Source organism: Podarcis tiliguerta (genome assembly GCF_965153285.1).
Source record: "Podarcis tiliguerta genome assembly, chromosome: 11".
Lineage (NCBI taxonomy): Eukaryota > Metazoa > Chordata > Lepidosauria > Squamata > Lacertidae > Podarcis > Podarcis tiliguerta.
In genome coordinates, this window is record NC_139544.1 from 36,727,521 (window position 1) to 36,752,650 (window position 25,130).

At 43.2% G+C, this 25,130-nt stretch overlaps 3 protein-coding genes across 4 annotated transcripts in view; all 3 read right to left on the reverse strand.

Moving 5' to 3' along the window:
* CDK7 (cyclin dependent kinase 7) overlaps positions 1–2,608 on the reverse strand; it is a 28,448-nt gene extending 25,840 nt beyond the window's left edge. Inside the window, exons 1-2 of the mRNA XM_083404311.1 lie at positions 2,372–2,608; positions 246–309 (exon numbers count right to left, since the gene is read on the reverse strand). Coding sequence (XP_083260437.1) covers positions 246–309; positions 2,372–2,410 — 103 coding nt within the window. The 5' untranslated portion in view covers positions 2,411–2,608. The remainder of the gene's footprint in view (positions 1–245; positions 310–2,371) is intronic.
* A 2,794-nt stretch (positions 2,609–5,402) lies between these two features.
* CENPH (centromere protein H) lies at positions 5,403–16,116 on the reverse strand. Its single transcript, XM_083404372.1, has 9 exons — positions 15,841–16,116; positions 14,025–14,080; positions 13,705–13,753; positions 12,617–12,691; positions 11,849–11,905; positions 9,911–9,974; positions 8,913–8,964; positions 6,906–7,069; positions 5,403–6,532 (listed from the first exon to the last, which is right to left on the reverse strand). Exons 1-9 carry the CDS (start codon positions 15,972–15,974, stop codon positions 6,440–6,442), a joined length of 744 nt encoding a protein of 247 aa, XP_083260498.1. The 5' UTR covers positions 15,975–16,116; the 3' UTR covers positions 5,403–6,439.
* A 2,309-nt stretch (positions 16,117–18,425) lies between these two features.
* CCNB1 (cyclin B1) lies at positions 18,426–23,500 on the reverse strand. Of its 2 annotated transcripts, XM_083404220.1 has the most exons (9): positions 23,341–23,500; positions 22,660–22,812; positions 22,440–22,553; positions 21,064–21,246; positions 20,568–20,726; positions 19,928–20,164; positions 19,264–19,404; positions 18,827–18,937; positions 18,426–18,640 (listed from the first exon to the last, which is right to left on the reverse strand). In XM_083404220.1, the coding sequence occupies exons 1-9, from the start codon at positions 23,359–23,361 to the stop codon at positions 18,536–18,538; spliced, it is 1,224 nt and encodes a 407-aa protein (XP_083260346.1). In that variant the 5' UTR covers positions 23,362–23,500; the 3' UTR covers positions 18,426–18,535. The 2 variants fall into 2 exon arrangements, with proteins under 2 accessions (XP_083260346.1, XP_083260347.1); XM_083404221.1 differs by lacking the exon at positions 19,264–19,404.
* Between the last annotated feature and the right edge of the window lie 1,630 nt (positions 23,501–25,130).

Genomic DNA, 25,130 nt, shown 5'->3' on the forward strand with positions numbered 1-25,130 from the left:
TTTTAAGTGAAAAGGGGAATTTTGGAATGGTATGTTCAAAGAAAAAGCAAATGTCAGTTAACACCAATTTCCAGTCTAAGCAAAAGAATTATGGTGACTAAGGCTGTTATCCTATGCACTCTTATATAGAAGTAGGTCACATGGAATCCAATAAAACATACTTATAAATACACAAGCCTGGGATTAAACTTTTTCTAAACATTACTAGATAAAATTAACATACATTTACAAAAAGAGATACTTACTTGTAGGTTTGGGAGTACTTCTTCTGTCTGGAAACTTAATTAAGGGTGTATGTGGCTTCACTACCTAGAGTAAAACAGGTAAATGGAAGGCAATATAAGATAACTAGGACAGCAATTCAATATACATATTCACATTTTATTGCAAAGAAAAGGTGTAATCCACCAAGCACTGTTGCAAAATTGCATTTTAGTGGAGAGCCCAACCCAACTCATTTTGGAACAGAACACTGGCAACAGCAATGGCTTCTGAGTAGAATGGGATACAATGCAAACTGGCTTGCTTGGGAGCAAAATACAAAGACATCTGAAGAGTTCAACTTTTATATTTGAAATGTTGGAGCAGTTGAAGAACAAAACCTATCATGTAAACTCTAGAAACACTACCCACTTATTCATTCACAATCTAATGCTATCCAAAGACAAATGAAACATAGCTGGTGGACTATTGTACTACATGAGGCAGCAGGTTTATCTGCATGGATAGTTAACAAGCACTAAGTAAAAGGTTCAATGGTCATACTTGAATTAATTGCACAGATTTCTCCAGAAGTGTTTCCTTATCCATTATTATTTCTATTGCAGAGAAGAAAGGGTTTTTTGTTCTGTTTACTGTTTACCTAAGGGGTGGTCAGGAAGTATATCACTTGCTATTCTCATAGAATGTTGCTCACAAGTGGCAGTCTATAGCTGCTGTGATGTCTGAAATGTAGATCATTTGTTATGTTCTGCAAGAGTAAAGTGTGCTGGAATAAGGGAAACTTGCATGACAGAAATATGATAGGGAAACTACCTTTTTCTAATTCCCTTTTAAAGCCATCTAAGAGCCAAACTAGAAGTGGCACTAAAAGAATTGTTAGCAATGATGTTTACTTTAAAAAAAAAAAAAATCCAATGGCAAGTATAAAAATGGGATTTTTGTTGGAACTGTAGTTATGGACAGGCTTAAATCTAACTTCAATACAAGCTGCAGTACTGATGAAAAGCACCTCCTCCTACTCCTGGCATTATTTTCATTTAAAGCATAAAATAAGTGGCTAATAATGACACATTTTGCATCCAGTCTAGTTTGGCACAACTTGTGGCAGCGAATTCCCTAAGTTAATGAATGCTTTGTGCACATTAGTATATATATATATATGTGTGTGTGTGTGTGTGTGTGTGTGTGTGGCTATTCCAGTTCTACTGCCAAAGATCAATTCCATGGCATGACCTGAGTTCCAATATTATGAAAGAGGAAGAAAAAGTTATTTCACACCCCAGACAATGCCTTTCCCTATACACATTTTGCTTTTCCACCCTAAACTTAAGATGTACAAATATTTAAGTAAGGTGCTCTAGCCACCTTACTGCTAAAGGACAGGAAACTGCCAGTTATTTTGGTTATTATCACCATCCCGCTCGCTGTCCCAAGCACTAATAACGGACTGAGCCACTTCTCTCCAAGTCACCAAACCAGCCAGAAATCTTTTAAGGCATTGCCTGTGAGCAAAAACGGGGTCAAGCTGCTCGTCAACATGTCCAGTCCAACAGTTTATTTTATTTTCTTTTTTTTTTTAGTGCCTCTCCCTCTTTTGCCAGGGGAACTGCAAACACTGATATTTCACTCAACTCTTATTTACAGTTGACAGGCTTGTCATTGACACGAGGGCTGAGACGAGAGACTTAATCCGGAGTTAAATTGCAGAGTACAGAAGGATCTAATCTCGAGGCGATGAGGAAGATGATGGTGCCGATGATGGTGCACCGTAGGACAGCATTGCGACCCTGTTGCTTTGAGATGGGACCTTCAGGGGCAAAGGCGGAGGACAGGCGAAGCGACCGGGAAAGGCTGCCCAACAAACCTCTGCCTCTTCCCTCCGAAGCCGCCAAGGTGACGAGGCCCCAGCCGAGCCGCTTTCTCGCCTTCCTCTCCCGAGGTCGGCAGGTAGCGCATCCCCCCTCGACCGCCTTCCCTCCTGCGCTTTCTCCCCTGCCCGCCCAAGGGCACCGGCCTCCGCTAGTCCCACGGGGCCAGGGACCCGCTTCCCCGCCGCCGGACGCCGAAGCCTGGCCCAGAGGTGCGAGGCCCGGCCGTGCGCCAAGCCGGAGCGGGGTCTCCTGCGGCAGAAACGCCTTAAAGGACTTACCTGAACGACCCTACTGGCGGCCGCCATCTTGCTGCCCATGGTGACCGCCGGCCCGCCCGGCCCAGGCAGGAGAAAGTGCGCGCCGACGGGGGCCGGGGCTTCGAGGAGGAGCGGGCGGCGGCCTAGCGAAGCGCCACCCACGGGAGGGGCCTTGACGGCGACGCTCAGCGCACGGAGCAGATCCGTCGGGCGGCTTCCGTGGAAGAAGAGGCCGGGCGCCACACGCCGCGTTACTGAACTGCTCAGAGTCCAAGCTGACAAGCCTGGGCGCGCCCCTGACACTCGCTTTGTCTCATTGTGTCCTTAACAGCCGAGGAAAAAAATAAGTAAACAGTTCCTACTGGGACAGGGAGAGCGTGTTTTGTTTTCCATGTCCATTGATTTCATTAGTGCAAGGCAAGCTAGTCTCTAGAAAGGATGGTCTTATGCAGGCTTCCTCAAACTCGGCCCTTCAGTTGTTTTGAAACTACAATTCCCATCATCCCTGACCACTGGTCCTGCTGGCTAGGGATCATAGGAATTGTAGGCCAAAAAACATTTGGAAGGTCAGGGTTGAGGAAGCCTGGTCTTATGGATGGTGGGGGTGTCCTAAAGCTATCAAGAAACCAGTAGCAATGGCCTGCTGGATTTATTTCCGTTGGGAACTTCTTCATATGAGCCCTGCTGGATCAGGCCCTTGGCCCACCTCAAAAGCATCCTGGTCCCACAGTAGCCAACTAGATACTGTTATGAGGAGAAAAACCTGCTCCTTTCCCCTTATGGGGTACCGAAGAGCCCATACAGAGTCCTTTTGTAGGTTCTCCATCGGTAGGAGAAGATACCAGAGACCAACCAGAGAATAATGAGAAGCAAAGCAGCTAGTAAGTCTCATCTTTATTAAACTGTTGCAACAGGGTCCTCACTCACCACATGCCGGAGGGAGGAGAAACCCAGAACAAAGGCCCTTATATAGACCTTTTAAATTGCCCACCCTCAAACTCCAGACCACCCCCCAGAAACATCATACATACATCACAGAAGGGGTGTATCCCAGGACCACCTTCCACAATGCATCATACATACAACACAGGGGGCAGTCAAAACACAACATGAGTGTGTTGTTTATGTCTGGCAGGTTACCTGAATGCATTATCTGGGTTTTGAGCACTCTTTTATTATAACTACTTAATTCCTGAATCCAGGTCACAGGCTCACCCTATTCATACCTTAAATGTGCCCTTAAGGCAGGATTGGTGAGCACAGAGACATTTCCTCCCTCCTTGCAGAGAAACATTTGGTCAATTTGGGAGAGTCAAAATGGTTTCCAGACTGCCTTCCTGTACTGATTCAGATATGTGGTTTATGTATTTATGTATCTGTTTGCCTTGTACATGCCTTGATGTGGGTGGCGCTGTGGGTTAAACCACAGAGCCTAGGGCTTGCCGATCAGAAGGTCGGCGGTTCGAATCCCCGCGATGGGGTGAGCTCCCGTTGCTCAGTCCCTGCTCCTGCCAACCTAGCAGTTCGAAAGCACGTCAAAGTGCAAGTAGATAAATAGGTACCACTCCAGTGGGAAGGTAAACGGTGTTTCCGTGTGCTGCTCTGGTTCGCCGAAAGTGGCTTAGTCATGCTGGCCACATGACTCGGAAGCCGTACGCCCGCTCCCTCGGCCAGTAAAGCGAGATGAGCGCCGCAACCCCAGAGTCGGTCACGACTGGACCTAATGGTCAGGGGTCCCTTTACCTTTACCTTTTTTAGACCTTAAATTCTTACAACAATACCTACAGCAAGTCTGCAACCAGAACTGCTCTCTCCCATCCTATACTGTATCTTCCACAATGGAGGGAAAAAAGAGAAAGAGAAAGAGAGAGAGAGAGAGAGAGAGAAGAAGAAGAAGAAGAAGAGTTTGGATTTGATATCCCGCTTTATCACTACCCTAAGGAGTCTCAAAGTGGCTCACATTCTCCTTTCCCTTCCTCCCCCACAACAAACACTCTGTGAGGTGAGTGGGGCTGAGAGACTTCAAGGAAGTGTGACTGGCCCAAGGTCACCCAGCAGCTGCATGTGGAGGAGCAGAGACTCAAACCCGGTTCCCCAGATTGCAAGACTACCGCTCTTAACCACTACACCACACTGGCTCTGCCAGAGAGAGCGCATAGCCATTATGGTTGGTAGCCTTCAGTAGGCTTTATCCTCCAAGGTTTGCCTAAATCGGGGGTAGGCAGCCTAAGGCCCGTGGGCCGAATGCGGCCCAATTGCCTTCTCAATACGGCCCGCAGATGATTCGGGAATCAGTGTGTTTTTACATGAGTAGAATGTGTGCTTTTATTTGAAATGCATCTCTGGGTTATTTGTGGGGCATAGGAATTTGTTCATTCTCTCCCCCCCCCCCCCAAAAAAAAATATAGTCTGGCCCACCACATGGTGTGAGGGATGGTGGACCGGCCCACAGCTGAAAAAGGTTGCTGACCCCTGACCTAAATTCTCCTTTAAACCATCTGGCTTGGTGGTCGTGGCTGCCTCTTGTGGGAGCAAATTCCATGGTTTTAAATATGTGCTGTGTGAAGAAGTACTTTCTTCTGTCTGTTCTGAATCTCCCAACATTTGGCTCCATAGGATAGCTACAAGTCAAATGTTATGAGGAAGAAGAACTTGCCTTGATCCACTTTCTCCATGGCATTATCACACACGTTTATATTATGTCACCTCTTAGCTAAATTAAAAAACACCTCCAAATGCTGCGGCCTTTCCTTATAGGAGAATTGTTCCATTTCCTTGATCATTTTGCTTTTCACTTTTTGGAACGTTTTCCAACTCAACAGTATCATTTTTGAAGTAAGGCAACCAGAACTACGGGCAGTAGGAATACAGTTGCAATATAGATTTGTATAATGGCATTATGCTATCAGCAGCTTTATTTTTAATTCTTTCCTAATGATCCCTAGCATGGAATTTATATTTTTTGCAACTGCTACATAGTGGATCAACATGACCCCAAGATCTTGTTCCTGGCCAATCACCACCAATTTACCTCCCTTCGTAGAACCATTCCTGATACACAATAGTTATTTTTTTTATTTATATACCACCCTTCATGTGAAGACCACAGAATGGTTCACAGCATAAAAATACAAAATGAAGATGCAAAATATACAATTAAAGCAAACCAAACCAATAACCATCCTTCCACAAGAGGGCCACATCTTATTCCCATGAGTGCTAAGCTTGTAAGAGGTTTGAACCCTCCAAACCATATAGGATAACACATAAAGCTATTTTATTTCACTGCAAACGCAGCCAATACTATGGCATAACATGTGTAAACAATACAAGAATTCTAACCTATGGTCATTCTACAGTAAAATTTCTCCACCCCTGTCCTTCCCTTCATTATGTTCCTCATTATTTTAGATTTCAAGTTCCTTGGAGTCAGGCACCTAACTTTTTAATGAAACACTTAAATGCACAATGTTACATGTTTACTGATGGCACTGCAATAATAGCAGCAGCCAACTATTTAAATGCACAACAGTTAATTAAACACGCATAACATACCATTGTAGTGAAGTGGCTTTGGAAATCCATTGAATATAACAAAAATGATCCCTCAAAATGATCCCTCAAAATGCTAAGCTGCTTTCCACTGGCACACATAAAAATGATGTGCTCGTTATAGGTGGTAAAGAAAGTCAAAATGTAAGGAAAGGCATTCCTGCCTTCCCAGCAGGAAATAAGATTTAAAAGGCAAACCTGTTGCTCTGTCTTCGTTCCAAGGCAACAGCCAATAATTTCTCTGGAAATTGATGAGGCGGTGGGAAGAATGTTGCAGTTACAATACTCTCCGTTAATAACTCCTTCCATAAAACTGGAATGGTTCTTCCAAGGTAGAGCAAACAAATCTAGCCATTAAATTAGGCAACATATTTTACAGCAGGAAGTTTTCAAGTCCATCTGTGGACTTGAAATCAATATAATTAAGCGCCACTGGAGTTATGATTATGAAAACACACCTCTTTGTCACAAGAGCTTGTCAGACTACTGCTTCTCCTCTGAATCAGCAAACCACAGAAAATGTACTGCTCTGCTTCTTCACATTCTAGCCACATTTTTCTCCAGTTGCAGAACAATTTCCTTCAAAGCTGGGTCTTCTGCCCAATTGACCTCACTTCCAATAATGAGATTCTGAAACAAAATCAGTTTGTTTAGCTTTTAAAGAAATACTTCAGCTACTTCATGCTCCCAATAGCAAATGGAACTCTCTTCAGGATGTCAATACTAAAAAAAAAAAAAAGGGGGGGGAATGTGGGCTGATAAAAGAAAGTGGTCATGCATCGTGCAAGTTATACGTTTGGTCATTCTCCATCTATGCACAGAAATTTAAAAGTTTAATATATTAAACTGTCAATAGATCACAAAATTCCCCAGTAAAAGCAGCTTTCTCATCAGTAAAGTCATTCTTGCTAGTAGGATATAAACTGACTCAATTTATATTTAGTACAGATTTGTCATAGGTGATCAAAATGAACTAATCTGTCCTTCTCAGAGGCAGTTTTACCTGGAAGATGTTTTGAATCAATGTCGTCATCTCAATTTCCTTTTGCAGATTTCTACGGGCCTTCTTCAACATTTCACTCACTTCCATATTGTCCAGTTCCTCTTTTCGTTTCATATTCATATTATGTATAGCTGCCAGTTTGCAATCCATAGCTTGCTTTAGTGCTATTGCATTATGAGGAGAAAAATATGAAACTATGAACTTGATTATTTCCCAAACCCTAGTGCAAGAAGAGGCTTTGTAGTGAGTGATTTATGACACGGTTTTAATATAAATACAGTTGTACCTTGGTTGTCGAACACCCTGGAACTCATATGTTTTGGCTCCCAAACACTGCAAACCTGGAAGTGATTGTTCTGGTTTGTGAACGTTCTTTTGGAACCCGAATGTCCAACAAGGCTTCTGTAGCCAATCAGAAGCCATGATCTGGTTTTTGAACATTTTGGAAGCCAAACGGACTTCCGGAACAGATTCCGTTCAAGTTCCAAGGTATGGCTGTATGCCTCCATTCCACACACCATGCTTAAACCGTTAGAACTCTAAACACATGTAGAGTTTTATCCAATGCTGCTGTTTCTTGAGCAGAACAGACTTCCATATGACACAACTTCAATTCCCTTTCCTTTCCCCCCCTCCTGCAGCCATCTGCGCACCCTCAAAAGCTGCTCCACAGGGTTGGGGGACCTTCCAGAGCAGATTTATGGGCATGCATAGTATTAATACAACCAATAAAGAGCTACAATCCACTTAAAGAAGCTACTACAATGCAAGTATTGCATTTCTACACTGTTTGTAAAAAGTAGCAAGTCAGCACTGAGTAGTGAACAAAAATCATAGGTAAGTGATCTTATATACCAATTGGAAACTTTGAGCGGGGAGTGCCTGGCTGTTTAGAAGCAAACTGGACCTGGACCAATGAAAAATCAAGGTACTGGTTTCTACATACTAAGGGGATTCCCCGTGTATGCAGAAGTATATATTAAGTGTGCAAATAAAAACAAGCTCTGCTGATTCTACAAAAACTTAGTTTTGGAAGAAAGTGTGTACACATTAAGACAGGTTTGTGTGGGTGGGAGCAGCCAGGCCCACTTGCCCTGGGCATCGGAGGGCTAAGGTAGCCAAGGGGCCCTCCAGACATGCTGTCATGCCAAGAACGCCCTGTGACAGACCGGGGACTTACTGGGTGAAACACCCATGCCTGTCCATATGCACTGCAAGGCTCTGATAGTAAAATCTGGACCTGCGTTACTGCACACTAGGTCAGATTAGGCGCTGGCCTGTCTCACAGACAAGCCTCCCACCCTGGGCTTCTGACAAGCTCTGCATGGACCTGTATTAAGGCCATAATATAGCGTAAGGTTCTTTTCTAAATGGGATCATGAAAATACAGTCCTACCTCGGGTTGAAGTCGCTTCAGGTTAAGCCTTTTCGGGTTGCGCTCCGTGGCGAACTGGAAGTAACGGAGCACGTTATTTCCAGGTTTTGCCGCTCGCGCATATGCTCAAAATGACGTCACGCGCATGTGCGGAAGCGGCGAATCGCGACCTCCCCCACACACAGACGGGCAGTCGTGGGTTGCGTTCACTTCAGGATGTGAATGGGGCTCCGGAATGGATCCCGTTTGCATCCTGAGGTACCACTGTATGAGTAAAGCAAGCGGCAGTAATCATCCAGTAAAACCAGAATTGGAGTAGTTAATGGAAAACTTTGTGGGGATGCTTACAATCTCTGTTATTGTTCTTGAATGCCCACAGAAAGAAACCTTAGCACCTGTGTAATTGCACACAATGGTACTGTGATGTGGCCTTTATACTGTTCTTGGGGCACCTTCCTTACCACACCCCTTTTGCACTAATCACCAAACTGACTCTTCATGAGAATTTATAATGTGCACACCCATCACTGGGTGGAATGATAATGTTTCCAACACACTCTCATTTTCATGGCACACCACCTTTATAAGATACAAAAGGGAAACCGATATTTCACTACCGTTAAAAAACTTACATTGTCTTCTCTGCTTAACTTCATTCAATTTTTCTTCCAGTTCACGTGACTGCTATAATAAAAAAGCAGTTCATTAATATATTTTGTAAAAAATTATCTACACCGGTTGTCAGAGTAATACTTGTTGGCATCTGTCTACCTTGAGAGACAATGGAGTGCTCTTCCAGAGGTGAAGTCAAAACACTGAGTTAGCAGCACCAAAGTGACCTCCCTGGGGCATAAGCCTGAGCAGTGTGTATGGAGGTCCTGGGATGCCCAGATGACAAGACTGCCCCCTCTTGGCCTCACTGCTGTGGTCCAAAGGAAAGCAGATAAATATCTTTGGCACCAACTTGGCTGCAGGAGTTGCCAGAAGGTGGTGTACAAGATGTCATCCAACCACCTTAAGGACTCCATTCCAGATTTGTGTAGGATTTACTCCTTAGAATTTTCTTCTCCTGAAGATGTCCCACAAGGCAGTAGAGGTTTGGGATCAGTTTTCCTCTTCCTACATGGACTACCTTTCCAGATAAGCCCCACCTGCCCCTCACTTCTCTGTACAGAAACCAACTTCTTGAACATTGGACCCACTATTGGTCTCATCCACTCAATCCGCCAGAACCTGTCTTCACATATTGAGAAGTCCCTTATTTCCTGAGGGTTTAAGACCCATTGGCTCCCCTCACCTGGTTTAGCTGGCCAGTCAAAGCCATTCCCGGGGTGTGGCTACTGTTGCATGCTGACAGCTTCTAGGAGCCACAGGTGCAGGGTGGGGACCAAAGGTGAATAAGCTACCCTGAAAAGAGCACATTGTGTGTCCCCCACTACCCCCCCCTGACACCCCAAAGTAATACTGTAACTGTGAATATTAACTTTAGTACTTTTTTTTTAAAGGAAAAAGTGTAGTATGTAGACACAGTAACTTTTTAAAGTACAGCTACACTTGTATCTACCATGGGTTGGCAAATATATATTTTCTAGACAATGAGCCTTAACGTTTTAACAGAAAGGATACTTGCCTGCTTTAATTTAATTACTGCAGTACTAAGCATCATAATGTGTTTTATAGTCTCCCCGATCGACCTAATGAAAGCATAAACAGAAATCAGCATGACCCTGAGGCCCATACAATCAAATCAAACTTATATGCAAATGCACTTAAACAGAAGCCTGATGCCCTTTTCTTCTAAGAAAAGCATATATAGGGACATATAAAGTTGTCTTATGCCAAGGAAGACCACTGGTCCACCTAGCGCAGTACTGTTTACACTGACTGGCAGTGGCTCTTCAGGGTTTCAGATAGGGGACATTCCCAGCAAAGCATGCAAAGCTCTACCACCGAACTACAGCCCTTTCTCTTTGGGATGGGGTGATTTGGAGTGAATATGCAGTGCTGGATTAAGCTGCTTAATTCCTTCCCTTGCTGTGGTTCTCTGCTGTCAATCCCCCCCCCCTTCCCACATTGTTCTTTTCCCTACAGAGTTTCAAATGTGTTTCCCACAGGGGGAGTTGCAGCAGAAAGCATTAAGCAGCCCCCATACTGCTACTTCTCTCCAAATCATCCCATCCCAAAGTGGCTGGTATTTTTGTTGTGCATTTTGTGCGTAGCATTTCATTTGGTCCTTAGTTTACATCAGGGCTGCGGAACTCTTGAGTCTTCCAGGTGTTGGCCAATTCCCATCAACCGGGATGACCAATAGTCAGGGATTATGGAAAATATATTTTGGACTCTTGGTTAAGACTTTATTGACACATTTCCCCTGCAATATGACCCAGCCTTGTATGTTTTACTGAACATAACATACAGTTTTATTCTGTATTTTATGTTATATTATATTATATCATATTGAGTTTCTTGCTTTGATGCCTAGATATCTTTATGTTGAGTGGTGTAGAAACTGATAAGTAAACAAACAAACAAACAAACAAACAAACATAGTCTAACATATCTGGAGGGCCACAGATTCCCCACCCTTGGTTTAAATCTATTCACAGATTCAATTTAAGTGAAGGCAGTTTGACTTCAATCCACTATTCTCTAACAAAAAGAGTTGAAAACGGCCTGCACCAGATCAGGTCTAAAAGCCAGGTGATGGGGGTATTTCTAATGGCCAAATATTCATATATCAAGAGATCTGTCTTTGGCTTTTACTAGTACTTCTATGTGTGTATTATGCCAGCTAAGCATGCAACACACCTGGGCATCAAGATATTCATCTGCATCTGCAGCAAGTTGCAAGCAGTGAAAAACAACAATAAAAAGCAGTATTTAGAGAAAAAGTCTCAAAAGTACATGTTATGGCACCAGCACCTGTGTGTTGTAATGCAGATTTGGTCAAGTTCCTATGAAACAAAGGGGCTGGAGCCATTTAAAAACCAGGGTGGGGACAACAGCATGCTAGACCGCCCACTTTTTTATTGTCCATGTTTCCCCCTCTTCGGCTGTTTTCTTCCTAGGGGAGTTACTTTCACTGTTATGACTTCCCTGTGAGAAACTGCCAAAACATGTTATGGGGAGGTAAATGACATAGGTGCTTACTCTAAGTGGACACTGCCCAACAAACAACCAAACAACCAAAAACAAAAGCAGCAGCTGCCTTCTAAAAAATCAGCAACAGCACAATTCTAAGGAACAGATTTGCTGAGATCACAGCTAATTTTAACCTGATTCTAGTTTTAAACTGTATCCCAGTTGTAGTTAAATGGAACCACAGTACCATAATTTTACAAAGGACTAAATTAGGGCATTGCAACAGCTGATTTAAACCAATTGTAAGGGACTAGAAATTTCATCTAGGAATATCAGTTGTCTAACCAGAGTGCCTTTCTGAAATATTCTATTATCCACAGAAGCAGTATTTGCATATCAATTCCATAGTCATTAAACAAGCTATAAATACTCTTGTCAGTTAAATAATTCAGTTTAAATAACTCCTTGGACTTTCAAATCCCCTTACTTTAAGTTGTCATCATTGTTCCTCAGCTTGGCTCTAAGTGCATCATTTACTTGCAACCTATACAGTTAAAAAGAAGAAGAAAAGTAAGATGTGTTCTGAGGAAATGCATGACAGCATGTCTAGGACATTCATAAAAGAAATAAGAACTGGATTCTAAGAATTTTTTTCTGCTTTCATATACACATTTCCATGAACAAGTGATGCACCATAACCTACTGGCTAAACATTACAGATCACATCAGAGTATTTCAAAGATCAAGATGTATATAAATCTTTGTATAGTAAGGAAGCTTGTGTTTGTATTTCTGAGGAAATTCCAATAACATATTTTATTTCAATTAGTGGTTAAGCTGCTTCATGTGCTAAATGTCATAGGTTTTATTTATATATTCACTGAACCATTAAACCATTTTAAAAAAAGAAACAGACATATATGAAGTTCAATAGAAGGCAGCTGCAGAATAAAAAGTTGTCTAATGCAAAATTTTGTAAAGCATAAAAATTACTATTAAGTAATTTCACATATGTAACTTTGCTGCACAATCAAGCACTGAGTTGGATGCACAAGCCCATTGATTTCAGTGGATCTTAATTCCACATAACATTTGCTGGATTGTGGCTTGGATTTTTTAACTTCCATGTGGTAAGAATCTGACCAAACAAGCCATCCCTGTGGTAACAGACACAGTATATTTTCAATTCCTCCAATCTACATTAGTTCTTCATTCATGTCATATGTTTAACTTTTCAGAAAGATTGAATCTTTACCTTTGTAATGCCAAAGTTTTGTGTCTGTGTGATAGCTTCACTTCTTCCAATTCCCCTTCCAAGTCTTCTATTGTACTAAGAGCAAAAGAAAACCCAGGTAAACAGAAACCAAGGATCAGGCGATCTGAAACGTATATTTCTTAGAAGGTGATTCTTCTATCAAACTTTTCTAACTGGAGAAGTTTTTAACACATTTTCCTAGTTATTGATGCTTGAAAAGCAATATTGCTCTGCTCAGATATTGGTCCTTACTCTTTCTGCAAGTTGCGTTGGGAATGTAACATCTGTGTTGCCAGCATTATTGGGTGGGAAAGCTTTCTGAGACCATGCCACACAAGTATGTAACTTGTTATTGGATGCAGCATTCAGCATACAGATTTCAACTTTCATTGAGAAATTAATCCAGTTTCTAGACCCCAAGGCTATGAAACAAGGTTGGTGCGTGGACAATACAGAGGAAGGGATTGAGCAGAATTCCCCAGACAGGCAGTGGAGTATTAACACCATGGACAGCTTGTTGCTCTTCAAAGGGGCAAACATACAAAATATGCGGACAACCATTTACACAATTTAAACTGGCCACAGAACTTCCAGTTTTTTGTGTGTATTTTTAACATGGTCGGAGCACAATGAACGAAACCACGACAAGCCGCTTATCCCATTTACCTTGCTTTCACACACATTCCCTTGGAGATACATCCCACTGAAATAAGTACAGTTTACTTTCAACTATGTTTGTTAAGGATAAACAATTTTAAAACTTGCCATTTGAACTTAAAACAAGCATAAAGATATTTTAGACACTTTTAAACACAAGCCTGATAGTTTATAAATACTACAACATTTTCAGTTATTTTGTTAAATCACAGATAATTCTGCAAATAGAAATGAACTAGACTATGCAACATGTAAAGAGATACAAGTTAATGCTTCATGCCCATTTCCTCCTTACAAATGTAACATTGCCGTTAGTCCTTTGCCTTTTGCATAGAGCACAAAAGTAAGTTTTTGCTTGTTTGAACTGTACGTGGGGGGAAACCATGGAAATATCATAGTAGCATATTCATTAATAAGTTATGATGACACACCTCACAATGGCCTTTTCATCAATAACTTGATCCGTAATGATTTCTTCATCTGTCACATAAAAGATGAATATGTTAGAAGTAACTGAAAAACACTCCCCCCCCCAAGAGGAACATGCAATAGTATAGTAAGTTTCAAAACACCATTTCATAGGATTATACATTACAAAGAGAAATTAAGTCCTCAATAGACTTCATCCTGGTATTTACTTTCTAAACAAGGGCTTATCAAATAACTTTACATGTTTGTACTGTATTTTTTATTTAGCAATATATAAACATAAGAAAGTTTTTATTTTTCACAATGGTAGTCACACACTTACTTGCATTAACTGCTGCATTATATTCCAAAAGTTGTTGCTTTATTTGTTCTCTTACTCTACAAAGTAAAAAAACAAATTAACAGAAAAAATCAGGAGAGTGGATCTGGTAGTAGTTTACAGAAAATTTATCTTGTTCACATACGAATTAATAGCATCCACCTTTTATCTGATACTGAAATCAAAGACAGTAGCATTCTGATCAGCATTTTAAAGGAGGAGCTGGGTATGTCTTCAGAAAGACCCAATCTTCAGATGAAGGGCAGTATACAAATTTAATAATAATAAAAAATTAACATCCTGAAAGAATCTTGCTTCTCCCATTGCCACAACCTTGGATTCCAGAAGAAATCAGCCATGACACTCTCTCTGCCGTTGCAGCCTGCAGCCTCTCTCCCAACTTCTCATTCACATAACTGAATTTTCAGCTATGGCCTTTTACTTTTACCTAACTAATCAGGGAGGGAGGCCCACCCGTTTGGCCTCTGGCACAGAGCCATTCCCTTTGTTCTCTTAATGAATCATAATTAGCTGGCCTGGGCTCAAGCATAGTATACCACTTGAAACTTATAACCTATAATGTGAGGGTGTGTGGGTGCCATTGAGGTTGGTGTGGAAGCTGCAGCTAATGCAAAACACAATGGCTCAACTAGCTGTAATGTCAATACAGCCGGACAAAGCCCAATACAGACTGGAACCATAAGTCCTAAAATATAATCTTATCCCTTTATGCCCAGCCTATGACTACACTCTGAAGGAGAGGGTTTCTTACAGATAACATATCCTCCGGAGGTCTGCTCCATGCAATGTAGAAACTGGGGCTTTAGCGTGGCAGCACCTACTCTTTGGAACTCCCTCCCACTGCGTATCAGATGCTGCCTCTATAGTCTTTTGAAGACTTTCCTTTTCCCACGAGCCTCTTAAGGGTAGAATTTTGTTTTGCATTGGACCCCAAGTTGTTTTTTATGCATGTTTTCACTGTTAAATCCCTTCAGGACATTTTTTCTTTGGGAAGCAACAAATAAAAGCCACAGCATCATAAAGTTGGGCGGGATCCCGAGGGTCATCTAGTCCAACCCCCTGCAACGCAGGAATCCTGCCCACAGCCATCCCCGGGTGGGCTCAAACCACAAACCTTCTGGTTAACAGCCAGATGCACAGACCCATTGCACTAACCCGGGCACTTTAATAAATAACTAAATATGCACAATTAAGGTTTACATGCTTCCAATGCATTTTTTTCTAAATAATATTACAGAGGTGGCATAGAAATTCAAATTCACCATGATTTTTAACAGCAAATGCGGCAGTTTGGAGGGGGTGTGTGTTTGTGTGTGGGTGCCTGTAGAGACGGCAGGGGTGCCAACATGAATAAAATATTTGGGGGGGGGGAGGCATAATAATAATAATAATTTTTATTTATACCCCGCCCTCCCCAGCCAAGGCCGGGCTCAGGGCGGCTAACAAGCAATAATAAAAATAAGTTGAATGAATACAACTTAAAAACAAGATTAAAATACAACATTAAAATATTGAAACATTAAAATGCAGCCTCATCACAGGAGGAGAAAGAAAAAAGAAAGAGGGGGAGGGAATCAAATTGGCTCCAAGCCAAAGGCCAGGCGGAACAACAATAATGAATCACATGACGTGGCGCACGTTCACTATTTGAATGGCAATGCCCATCAACTTTAGGGGGGACGACCCCTTCAAATATTTTATGGGGGAGCGAAGGGCGTTGGCTCCTATGTGAGGGAGTGTGAGTGTTTCTCTGTGTGTTGAGACTCCGCCCGACACCAATACACAGAGAGGGCCTGACCTTAAAAGCGACACCAGGTCCAGCTTCTCCTGCCCCTCTTCGCCCACGAGCCGTCGGGCTTCTTCTGCTGTCTCTTCAACGAAGCCCTCAAGAGGAGCCGCCGCTGCTGCCGCCGCGCCCTCCCTTGTTTCCATCCCGGCAGCAGCAGCTCCCAGCCAGGCCCGCTTCCCTCGCGCAACTCCCTCCCTTCTGTTTCAAAAGACCCGCCGCCTGAGCCTTACGTCACGGTCCCGAAGGAATGCGACGATCGATTGCTCCTGCCTGAGATAAGCCCCACTCCCAGCTCCGAACGAAATCCGAAGACGCTCTACCTTCCGGCCTGGTGGGCCACGCCTCCCAGCTGCGATGGGCGTGCCGAAGGAAGCTCCTCTTCAAGGGGGCGGGGCGTCAAGTTCGTGGAGCCGCGTTTGGACCCCGCAGAAGGGGGAAGATAGTCTTTTTCCTGGGCCATCATTTTATTAATTACTACTACTACTACAGCGTTAGGTCCTCTCTCGCGCAGACACCCATAAGAAAACAAAGAAAAATGGGTAAAGGAGGGCGGTTATAAACCAACTAAAACAAGGGGCGGGGCATTAGGCTGCAATCCTGAACACATTTACACCTTGAATTTGGTGGAACTGGTGAATTTAGGCTTGCAGTGTTAGGATGAAAAAATGAAAAAATTGTCCAGTAGCACCTTATAGACCAACTAAGTTTGTTCTGGGTATAAACTTTCGTGTGCATGCACACTTCATTACAGTGAAGCAGAAGTCACCAGACCCTTATATTCTTTGGCGATCACTCGTAGCAGAGTAAGATTGTCTTCCATATACAGTGGTACCTCGGGTTACATACGCTTCAGGTTATAGACTCCGCTAACCCAGAAACAGTACCTCAGGTTAAGAACTTTGCTTCAGGATGAGAACAGAAATCGTGCTCCAGTGGCGCAGCAGCAGGCCCCATTAGTTAAAGTGGTGCTTCAGGTTAAGAACAGTTTCAGGCTAAGAATGGACCTCCGGAACGAATCGAGTACTTAACCCGAGGTAGCACTGCACACGGTTTCAACAATGAGTCCTTAAGTGACTGTGGAGGCGAATTCTGGATCAACATGTCCTTCCACAGTGGAGACATTGGTTTCCGGGCAATGTGTGGATTTGCCAAGCGTCGACCTATATATAAGGGCAGGGTGATCGCTGGAGAATTTATGCTTTTGCATTATGGTGCTGGAGGAGACTCTTGAGAGTCCCATGGACTGCAAGAAGATCAAACCTATCCATTCTGAAGGAAATCAGCCCTGAGTGCTCACTGGAAGGACAGATTCTGAAGCTGAGGCTCAAGTCCTTTGGCCACCTCATGAGAAACAGCCAGTTACTTAAGTAGGATTTAAACAGAAGCAGGATGGCCTTACTAGAGCTCACTATACAATAGCATCTGCCAAGACTGACCTATATCATAGGTGACCATGTTCATTGTAGTCATTACATTGGTTGGTTTTAACAACAGCTGCAGCTGCTTGATTTTACACAAATTCAAGTGTGCCATACCCTCCCTTTTGCCTGATTGAACTGGAAATATTTCCAATCAAGCAGTGTAATTGTAGTAGTGCTCTTCCCAAGATCTTGCAAATTTGTGACCATGAATCCTTACTAGCATGCTTGAGTTGCTGTGAACATCAGAATAAATATTTTTCCTCCCACCACACCCAACTGCAGGAATAGCACACACAATGCACCTGGCTCAGATAAATTGAAGTCACTCAAAATGATTGCACCAATTCAGATAGGCAGCCATTTCCCATCCTTTTCAGCATGGCTTGCTACTTTTAAAGTGACAGAACCCTACTAAAGTTGACTAGCTTCAAGCTAACCTTCCCCAATCAAGTTGTTTTATTAAACTTTCACCAGACTCTGGAAGCTACAGTATGAAACACCCCAAGCAATTTATTATAAATTCAAATAATAAAAACTAGGGTATATCTCACCTGTCCTCTCTAGAAAACCCAATTTGTAAGGCCTGAGCTGACAGCTATAATTTCTCTATAGCCCTTTTTTTTTGCATTAGCTAAAATAATGTTAATTTGAAAGTGTGTTCTGTTACTCCTTCAGAATTGCTGCTGCAACAAATATTGAAGTTTAAAAACTACACTAATAGGAGGGAAGGATCAGAGACTGATCTACACGTCAAGTAGTCATGGCTCATTTTATGTTCCATGTACCTGTGATTACATTTGATTTCCACTTGTGTCCAAATAGCAGCTTGGTCATCCTAACAAGAGTGGCTACAGGACAGCAATAAAATAGACCTTAAAAGAACAGTTCGACTATTAGAAGTTGCTCTTACAACTTACTTTTCCTGCAGACAAAAGCAACCTAAAAGTCTAGCCAAATTGGCAAACCATTATAAAAATATGCTTTAGGGAAACTAATCAGCTGCTTTTTAGTAAAGTTTGCTCATGTATGCTCCATTGTGCTAAAGAACATACAACCATCTTCATACTGAGAAGCCAAAGATTTATAGCTTAAAATTATAGGCTGCCCTTGTGAATCAACAACTCACTAGCTAATCTGCAATTCAGAAATTTCAATTAGACCATGACAAGGAGGTTAAAGTAAAAAAGAAGTTTATTAAAACTTTTATAACCACTATATTTATAATATACACACACTTAAGTAGCAACACACGGTGTCAACTTTGTCCAACAGTTAAATTAGGTTTATTTCGAGAATGGTTTAGCCAGATCCTTTATGACTGCAGAGTTCAGTGCTGGAAGGGTGCTGATCTTGGCATGCTTGCTGGTGGCATATTTGTTCTTGACGGTCTGCGGAGAGATTGATCAATAGTTAACATAATTTTTTGCACCATTGTAGAGCCAACTATATCACTACATATTAGCATAACCAAAGCACACCTGTGCTTAATCATACTCACTTAGCTATAAACCTTGTTTAGTAGCAAGTTAGGATTTACATGTAACCAGACGCACAGTGGTATGGTTTTTGCTTACCAGATGCTTTGCATTGCCTCTGTTTACCAACATCACATTCTTTGCCATATGCTGCATAACAGGAATAAGATCGGTCTCGGTATATTGCATGTAGTGTTGTAGAGCTGTTGTCTAAGAGAGCAAGAAGTTAAGCATTAGAAATCCTTTGAGTAACACTTGAAGGTCATGGAAGAGATCAGAATGCCCTATGAACCTCCTTTGCACTTGATCTAGTGGCACACATAACAGCATGCCTAAGGCTACCTAGAGGCTTTGTAGCAGAGGCAAATTTTGAGGCAGATCTACCAGGGTCACAGCTTATTCTCCAAGCCACTCTGCTCCAGCAATTCTAGCTCACACATGGGAATGAAAGTCATGGAAACAAATACCCAAAGTCATTTCTGGTATTTAGTTTTTACCTTACAAATTTAAGGCTATGCCTGGGCTCAGTTACTTACCCATTCTCCCTCTTCAAGTATTTTAGTAGATAGGCAAAAGGCCGCAGCAGCAATTTGAGAGGGAGGGTAGTGTGCCATGTCATAATCCACCAGTGAGAGCTCCATCAGGTATTTTGCAAGTGTGTGTTGCTGTACATCGGCCTGGAATAGTTAGGGCAAGATAGTGTTTATTGCCAACGAACCCTGAAGATCAACAAGGAAGACTGTGCCTTGCATTACATTTCTCCCTATCTGAAGAACTGAATCAAAAGGTTGTGCCTTCACAGCTACACACAGTTAAGACAAAGCAAGATGTTGAGCTTTTTACAGCCTTTTCAGGACAAAACAACCCAACTCCATGACCAATTTTAAATTTGCCAGGCTCCATTTTGAACCACAAATGCTTATAAAAGTAGTGATAGCCCACTTCTGCTTTCCCCAAGTTTGTGTCTTTCAGTTTTTGGTCCAGCTCCCATTAGACATGCTGGCTGCAGCCAATGGGACTCACCCACTTGGAAGGAACCAGGTTGGAGAAGGCTGGCCTACTGGTAGGACGTTGAATACACCTCCTCACGCCAAAAGGAGACATTTTAGGATTCAAAGTCTGATCTTCCTACACACATATTTGACTCAGGAGTGTCATACTGTGACCTAGTGAGATTGGCATCCCCTTAAACAGCATTACCTCTCCAATTTTTGATGCCCTCCGTAGGAAATGCAGTGGAAGAGGACGACCAAGATTGAAGTCGAGTGATCTCAGGATCTTCATCTCCATTTGCCTAATCTGCACGTTGGTGTAGGTGTTGTCTGTCACAAAGGCAAAGTCGCCGATTTCTGGAGGGTACATTTCTTCGTATTTGCTGGCAACGAACATGGCTGTTACACCAACCAGCTGCAGCATCCTCTTATGAACTTTGTTGTTCTGCAGTAGAAACAACTGTTAGCCAAACTGGCCAATAACAATATTGGGGAAGACCACTTACTCCCAAAGCAGACACACTCTTCAGCAAGGAATATTTATGCACTTGTTCCACTGCAAGTTCAATGGTCAACTTCCTGAACTGATAAACCACCTCCAGTCTAGCTACCCTGGGAGAGCTGTGTAGTATGTGCATCTACCAAGCATGCAGCTTTCGATTTAAAAGGAAAGTGCATTGTTCCATGTGTGATCAAATTCATACATGGGTGTGGGAAACATTGTGATGCAATGTATGGCCTCCATACAATGCAGCTAAGCCTCTCTGCCTTCTGTGTCCCTGCAGATTCTTAAGGAAAGACAGCTGCAAACAGGCCAAAAAAGAAAAGTGTTGCCATGCTGCTCTTACCTGCATAAAGCGATCAATAATGGCAACAGTCATGTACATAGTCTCTTGCAGGAGTTTGAATTTCATCTGGACCTGCACAAGCCAGTCAATTAGGACTGCCCGCATGTTCCCAGTAATTTCCTGGCCTGCCAAGTAGTTTGGTCTCACTGACTGCTGAGCCTGTGAAGAAAACAACAGATGCCAAATCATGTTTACCCGCACAAACGAAAGAAAGGAAGCCTTGCTGCAGCTGAAGCTGATGTGTCGCCACCATTCATTGCTTTTGAACTAGCAAGTTCCTTGCCCCCAGTTTTATAAACTGAGTTTGGATTCCATTGATATTTTGCAAGCACAGCAAGGGCACGCAAAGAGCAAGACTCCTAGCTGCTGCTTTCATTGGGGGGGGGGCACCTGCTGTGCACAAACTTAAGTAGTGACATTTCCTAGTTAACTTAGATTTGGAAGTAACCTCAATTTCTAGAGGCATATCAGGCATGCCTTAGCTACTTGAACCAACCTCAAGATCTCTCAGGTAGTTGTAGATATCCTTCACATATTCACTGCAAAGGTTTGGATCTGAAGCATCATCTGTATCAATGTCTTTCACTTCAAGCAGAACATCTGAAAAGGCCTGGCACAGTATTTCCTCTGCTGGTGCACAACCAGAAGTCTCCATTGGGCTGGGGGATGGAGACTCCAACTGTTGAAGAGAGGTTTTCACTTATTAATATCTGAGCTACAACACTACACGTCTCCTTGGATTGTGGAACTCATGACAGCATACATGGGACTGCAACTGGGCTCCTAATTCAGGACTCAGACCTGTTTAGCTTCAGCAAGGTGGCTGCATCATGAGTCCTCTGACCACTCTATAGATTGGTCGGCAAAAGGTATATGTGGTCTCTGTATAATAGCCCCAGTTACAAGTCAACTGCAAGTCTCTGCTGCATCCATGTCAGGGTTAGGGGAATCTCTTGGCCTAGAGGCCAAATGTGGCCTATTGGTCTTTAGAATCTCCCCAGATCACACGTCTTAAAGGCCCTGATTTGCTCAAGTGTTTTTGTCAAGCTGGAATGTGTCCTAGAACTATTTTGCCTGTTGTCTGGGGAGGGGTGTGTGTGTAAGACACGCTATGGTGCAAAGGTAAATTTCTCATTTGTTGCTCTGCCCTTATGGCCCACGAATGCTGACCAGAAGTGAAATGCCAGACTCCTAATCAATATTCAGACTCCTGAACAATAGTTTGTACAAGAGCATTGCATGGGATGCAAAGCTACTTGCGTGTTACTGACGCAGGTGTAATCATGATGCTAATGGGCATAGAAGCATAAAGGGATTCAATGGTCCATACCCAGGCTGCAGGAAGAACAGACACATCAGAGACAAGTGCTAAGGTAGAAGGAGTCAAATATCCACCTTAAGTCAGATACTGGATTGAGTATTGGACTTGCAACCAAAGGGATTGCAGTTAAAGATTCAAAAGCCCATTGTAATAGACATGGTTTGTCTCAAGTTTCTGCATCTAGGGGGAGAAAATCAGTATTAATCTGGCAGCAGGAAATACCCAGTGGTGTTTTGGAGACCACTGGACACACACTTTGCAAGCTCTGGAAAAAAGCTGTTTGCCATTAAGGTACATTGTTCAGACAGCCTTAAGTTGGACAATGTAGCCCACCCAGGGGCTAAAACCCAAGCCTCAGTATGCAGACTGCCAATTATTGCTAAGGGTAGCTAATGAATGCTCAAAAACAGCTGTTTCAATATCAAGAGACAACACATACTTATATAGCATATATGTACAACATATATAGCAAAAATATCATTCACAATCCTTAACCCCCATGCCCCACCCAACCATAAAGCTAGGGCTATCATTTGCATGTCATTTGATACCTTAACGGGTTCAAGGATGGGCTTTTCTTCCTTCACAGATTCACTTGGCTGTTCAGTAGGTCTTGTGACTTTTTGAGTTGCAACTTTGTCCAAAATGGCAGGTTTCAATATTTCCTGGGCGAGGGAATAGAAGTGGGTAGAGGGAGGAATCATTGCAGTAGCCCTGATAGTTCCCAATGTTAAGCTCTACTTGGGAGGGGGTAGGGAAGGAGACACTTACCTTTTTCATTACAGCCTTGGCTTTTGCTTCACATGCCTTGTTGCCAATATCCCCCAAGGCAGTCCTAGGCCTCAAGCCGGGTCTGGCACCATCACCTCCCCGTTTGGTTGCCATTACAGCCTTGATTTTGTTCTCTGCATTGATCTTTGTGTTCTGCAGGAAGGAAGAAGACCCCGTTTAAGTACCTCTCTGTTTCACAAACACATAGAAGCATTTGCACAGCTTTATGATAAAGCGAGGATGGATAGGAATAAGAGTTCTGAACCTTGCAAGCTTCCCTACCCTAAAGCCCTCCTCCTATCAATTTTGATGAGGCACAGTACTAATTAAGCAGACGCCTCAGCCAATTCACAACTGGTGAAACTCAACAAGCCAGGGCAACGCCCAACCCCCCCCCCCCCCCCAGGGTCTGGGAACCGATTTACTAATTTTGGTAGGCAGAAAAAAACTCGACACAGCAGTTATAATTCCATTTTTCATATGGCAATTAGCAGTTACTAGCACCACCGCCCCTTACTTCCTGTGAAACAGAAGCTTATGCACGTTTCCTCGGGAGTAAGCCCCATTTATACGCTTGCCTAGGACTGCAGCCTTAAGTTTGCCACCTCCTGCAAAAAAGAGGGCGCAGCAGGAAGGCTGAAAAACAAAAAAAATCTCCCCTTCCAAAAGCCCCTTTCCTACCCGGGTGACCCGCAAAGCCATGATCCAGACTCGGTCCGCGCAACAAGAGATGTTAATCCGAACCAGTCGCTTCTGCTCCCAGCAAAATCCCAGCGGCCGATTCCTGCTGCGCACGAGTCCGACGGCCGCCCCACCTACCGCCGCAAGTTTAAAACTCGCACCAGGCTGCGCTCATTGGCTGCATCTCTCGGCGTCCGCCGCTTCCCATTGGCCGTGCGGCGTTACACCCTGAATGCGTTTCCACGGCTACAAGGAGGATGACTTCTCCGGGCGTTCGAAAAGGGGGGCGTGGCGAGAAGATGCGGAAGGTCACGTGGAAAGGATGGCTCGCTTTCAGTTTGGGAGCTCAGCTGGTGGACGAGGGGGAATAAATAGGTGGAGCCGTTTGCTTATAGGACTGTGTTTCTGAGTTGTGCGTCCTCTCCCGCTTGCTTACGTGCGCCGGATTTTGAACTCCCATTGGTCCATATATATATATATTACAAAAATAAGTTGGGTAAAGCCGACCGCTTTGCACAAGAATGTTTTGGACTACAACGGCTTTCCAGACCCACTTGTAATTTCAATAGCGTCACCATAGGAAGGAATGCAACAGCCGCAGGTTTTTCCTACCCTATGCTGGGAAATGTACGTTGATGGAATCTTTGTCTGTCGTACAAGCGTTGAAAAGGATAAGGAATAAATCCCTTAGGACTAGGCAAGTGTAGAGGAAAAACGAGGATAGGCTGAGGTCTCTGGCTCACCTGTGCCATGAATTCAGTGGGTAGCCTTAAGCATTTGCCTCAGCCCCTACCCTAACACTGCAATATGGGGACAGTAACCTACATTGCAGAATTATTGTAAGAATTACATCAATCTACTGCATCTGTAGTGCATCAAACACTTAAAAGTGGTATATAAAAGCTGTTAACAATTTTGCTTCCTCCCCAAAACTGAACAGTCTCAAGTTATTACAGTGGTACCTCGGGTTACAGATGCTTCAGGTTACAGACGCTTCAGGTTACAGACTCCACTAACCCAGAAATAGTACCTCGGGTTAAGAATTTTGCTTCAGGATGAGAACAGAAATCGTGCTCTGGCGGCGCAGCGGCAGCAGGAGGCCCCATTAGCTAAAGTGGTGCTTCAGGTTAAGAACAGTTTCGGGTTAAGAACAGACCTCCAGAACGAATTAAATTCTTAACCCGAGGTACCACTGTATAAAGTATTTGGGGTGACAGCTGTATTATAGAGTCCTGGTTACATTTATGTAACTTCCTCCAAGAAACTCAGTCAGCATGTCATAGCCACTGAGCATGCTCAGTCCCTGTCTTGTTTTAGGGTTTCTCCCCTACCGATTTTTAAAAATTGTTACTGCCTTCAGGGTCGGTATGTTTCTGGATACTAACTGGTGGAAAGCACAGGAGGGGCGAGTACTCTTGTGCGCTGGTGATGATGATGGAAAATGGTTACCCTCACATGTACCAAATAAGTGTGATCCTATCACAAAGAGGTAAACTTTGTAGATATCCAAAATGACCAGGCCCTAGAATAGTTTGCTGATGGAAGTGAGGGGAGGGTCAGCAACACAATGTAATTTTAAGTGGTGTTCCTGGTATTTGGTGTGATGTTGAAATAACTGAGAACAGCAAGCACAGTACTATTGAATTCTACATGTACAGAAGTGGGCAATTACCCCAAAAGTCCAACGGTTCCACATTTCACTTCCAAAGAGGAAGCTTGCCCAAAAGACTGATAAAAGTCAATAGTGCCAAATCTCTCCTGAATACTTGGGGGTTTCAAAACCACAATAA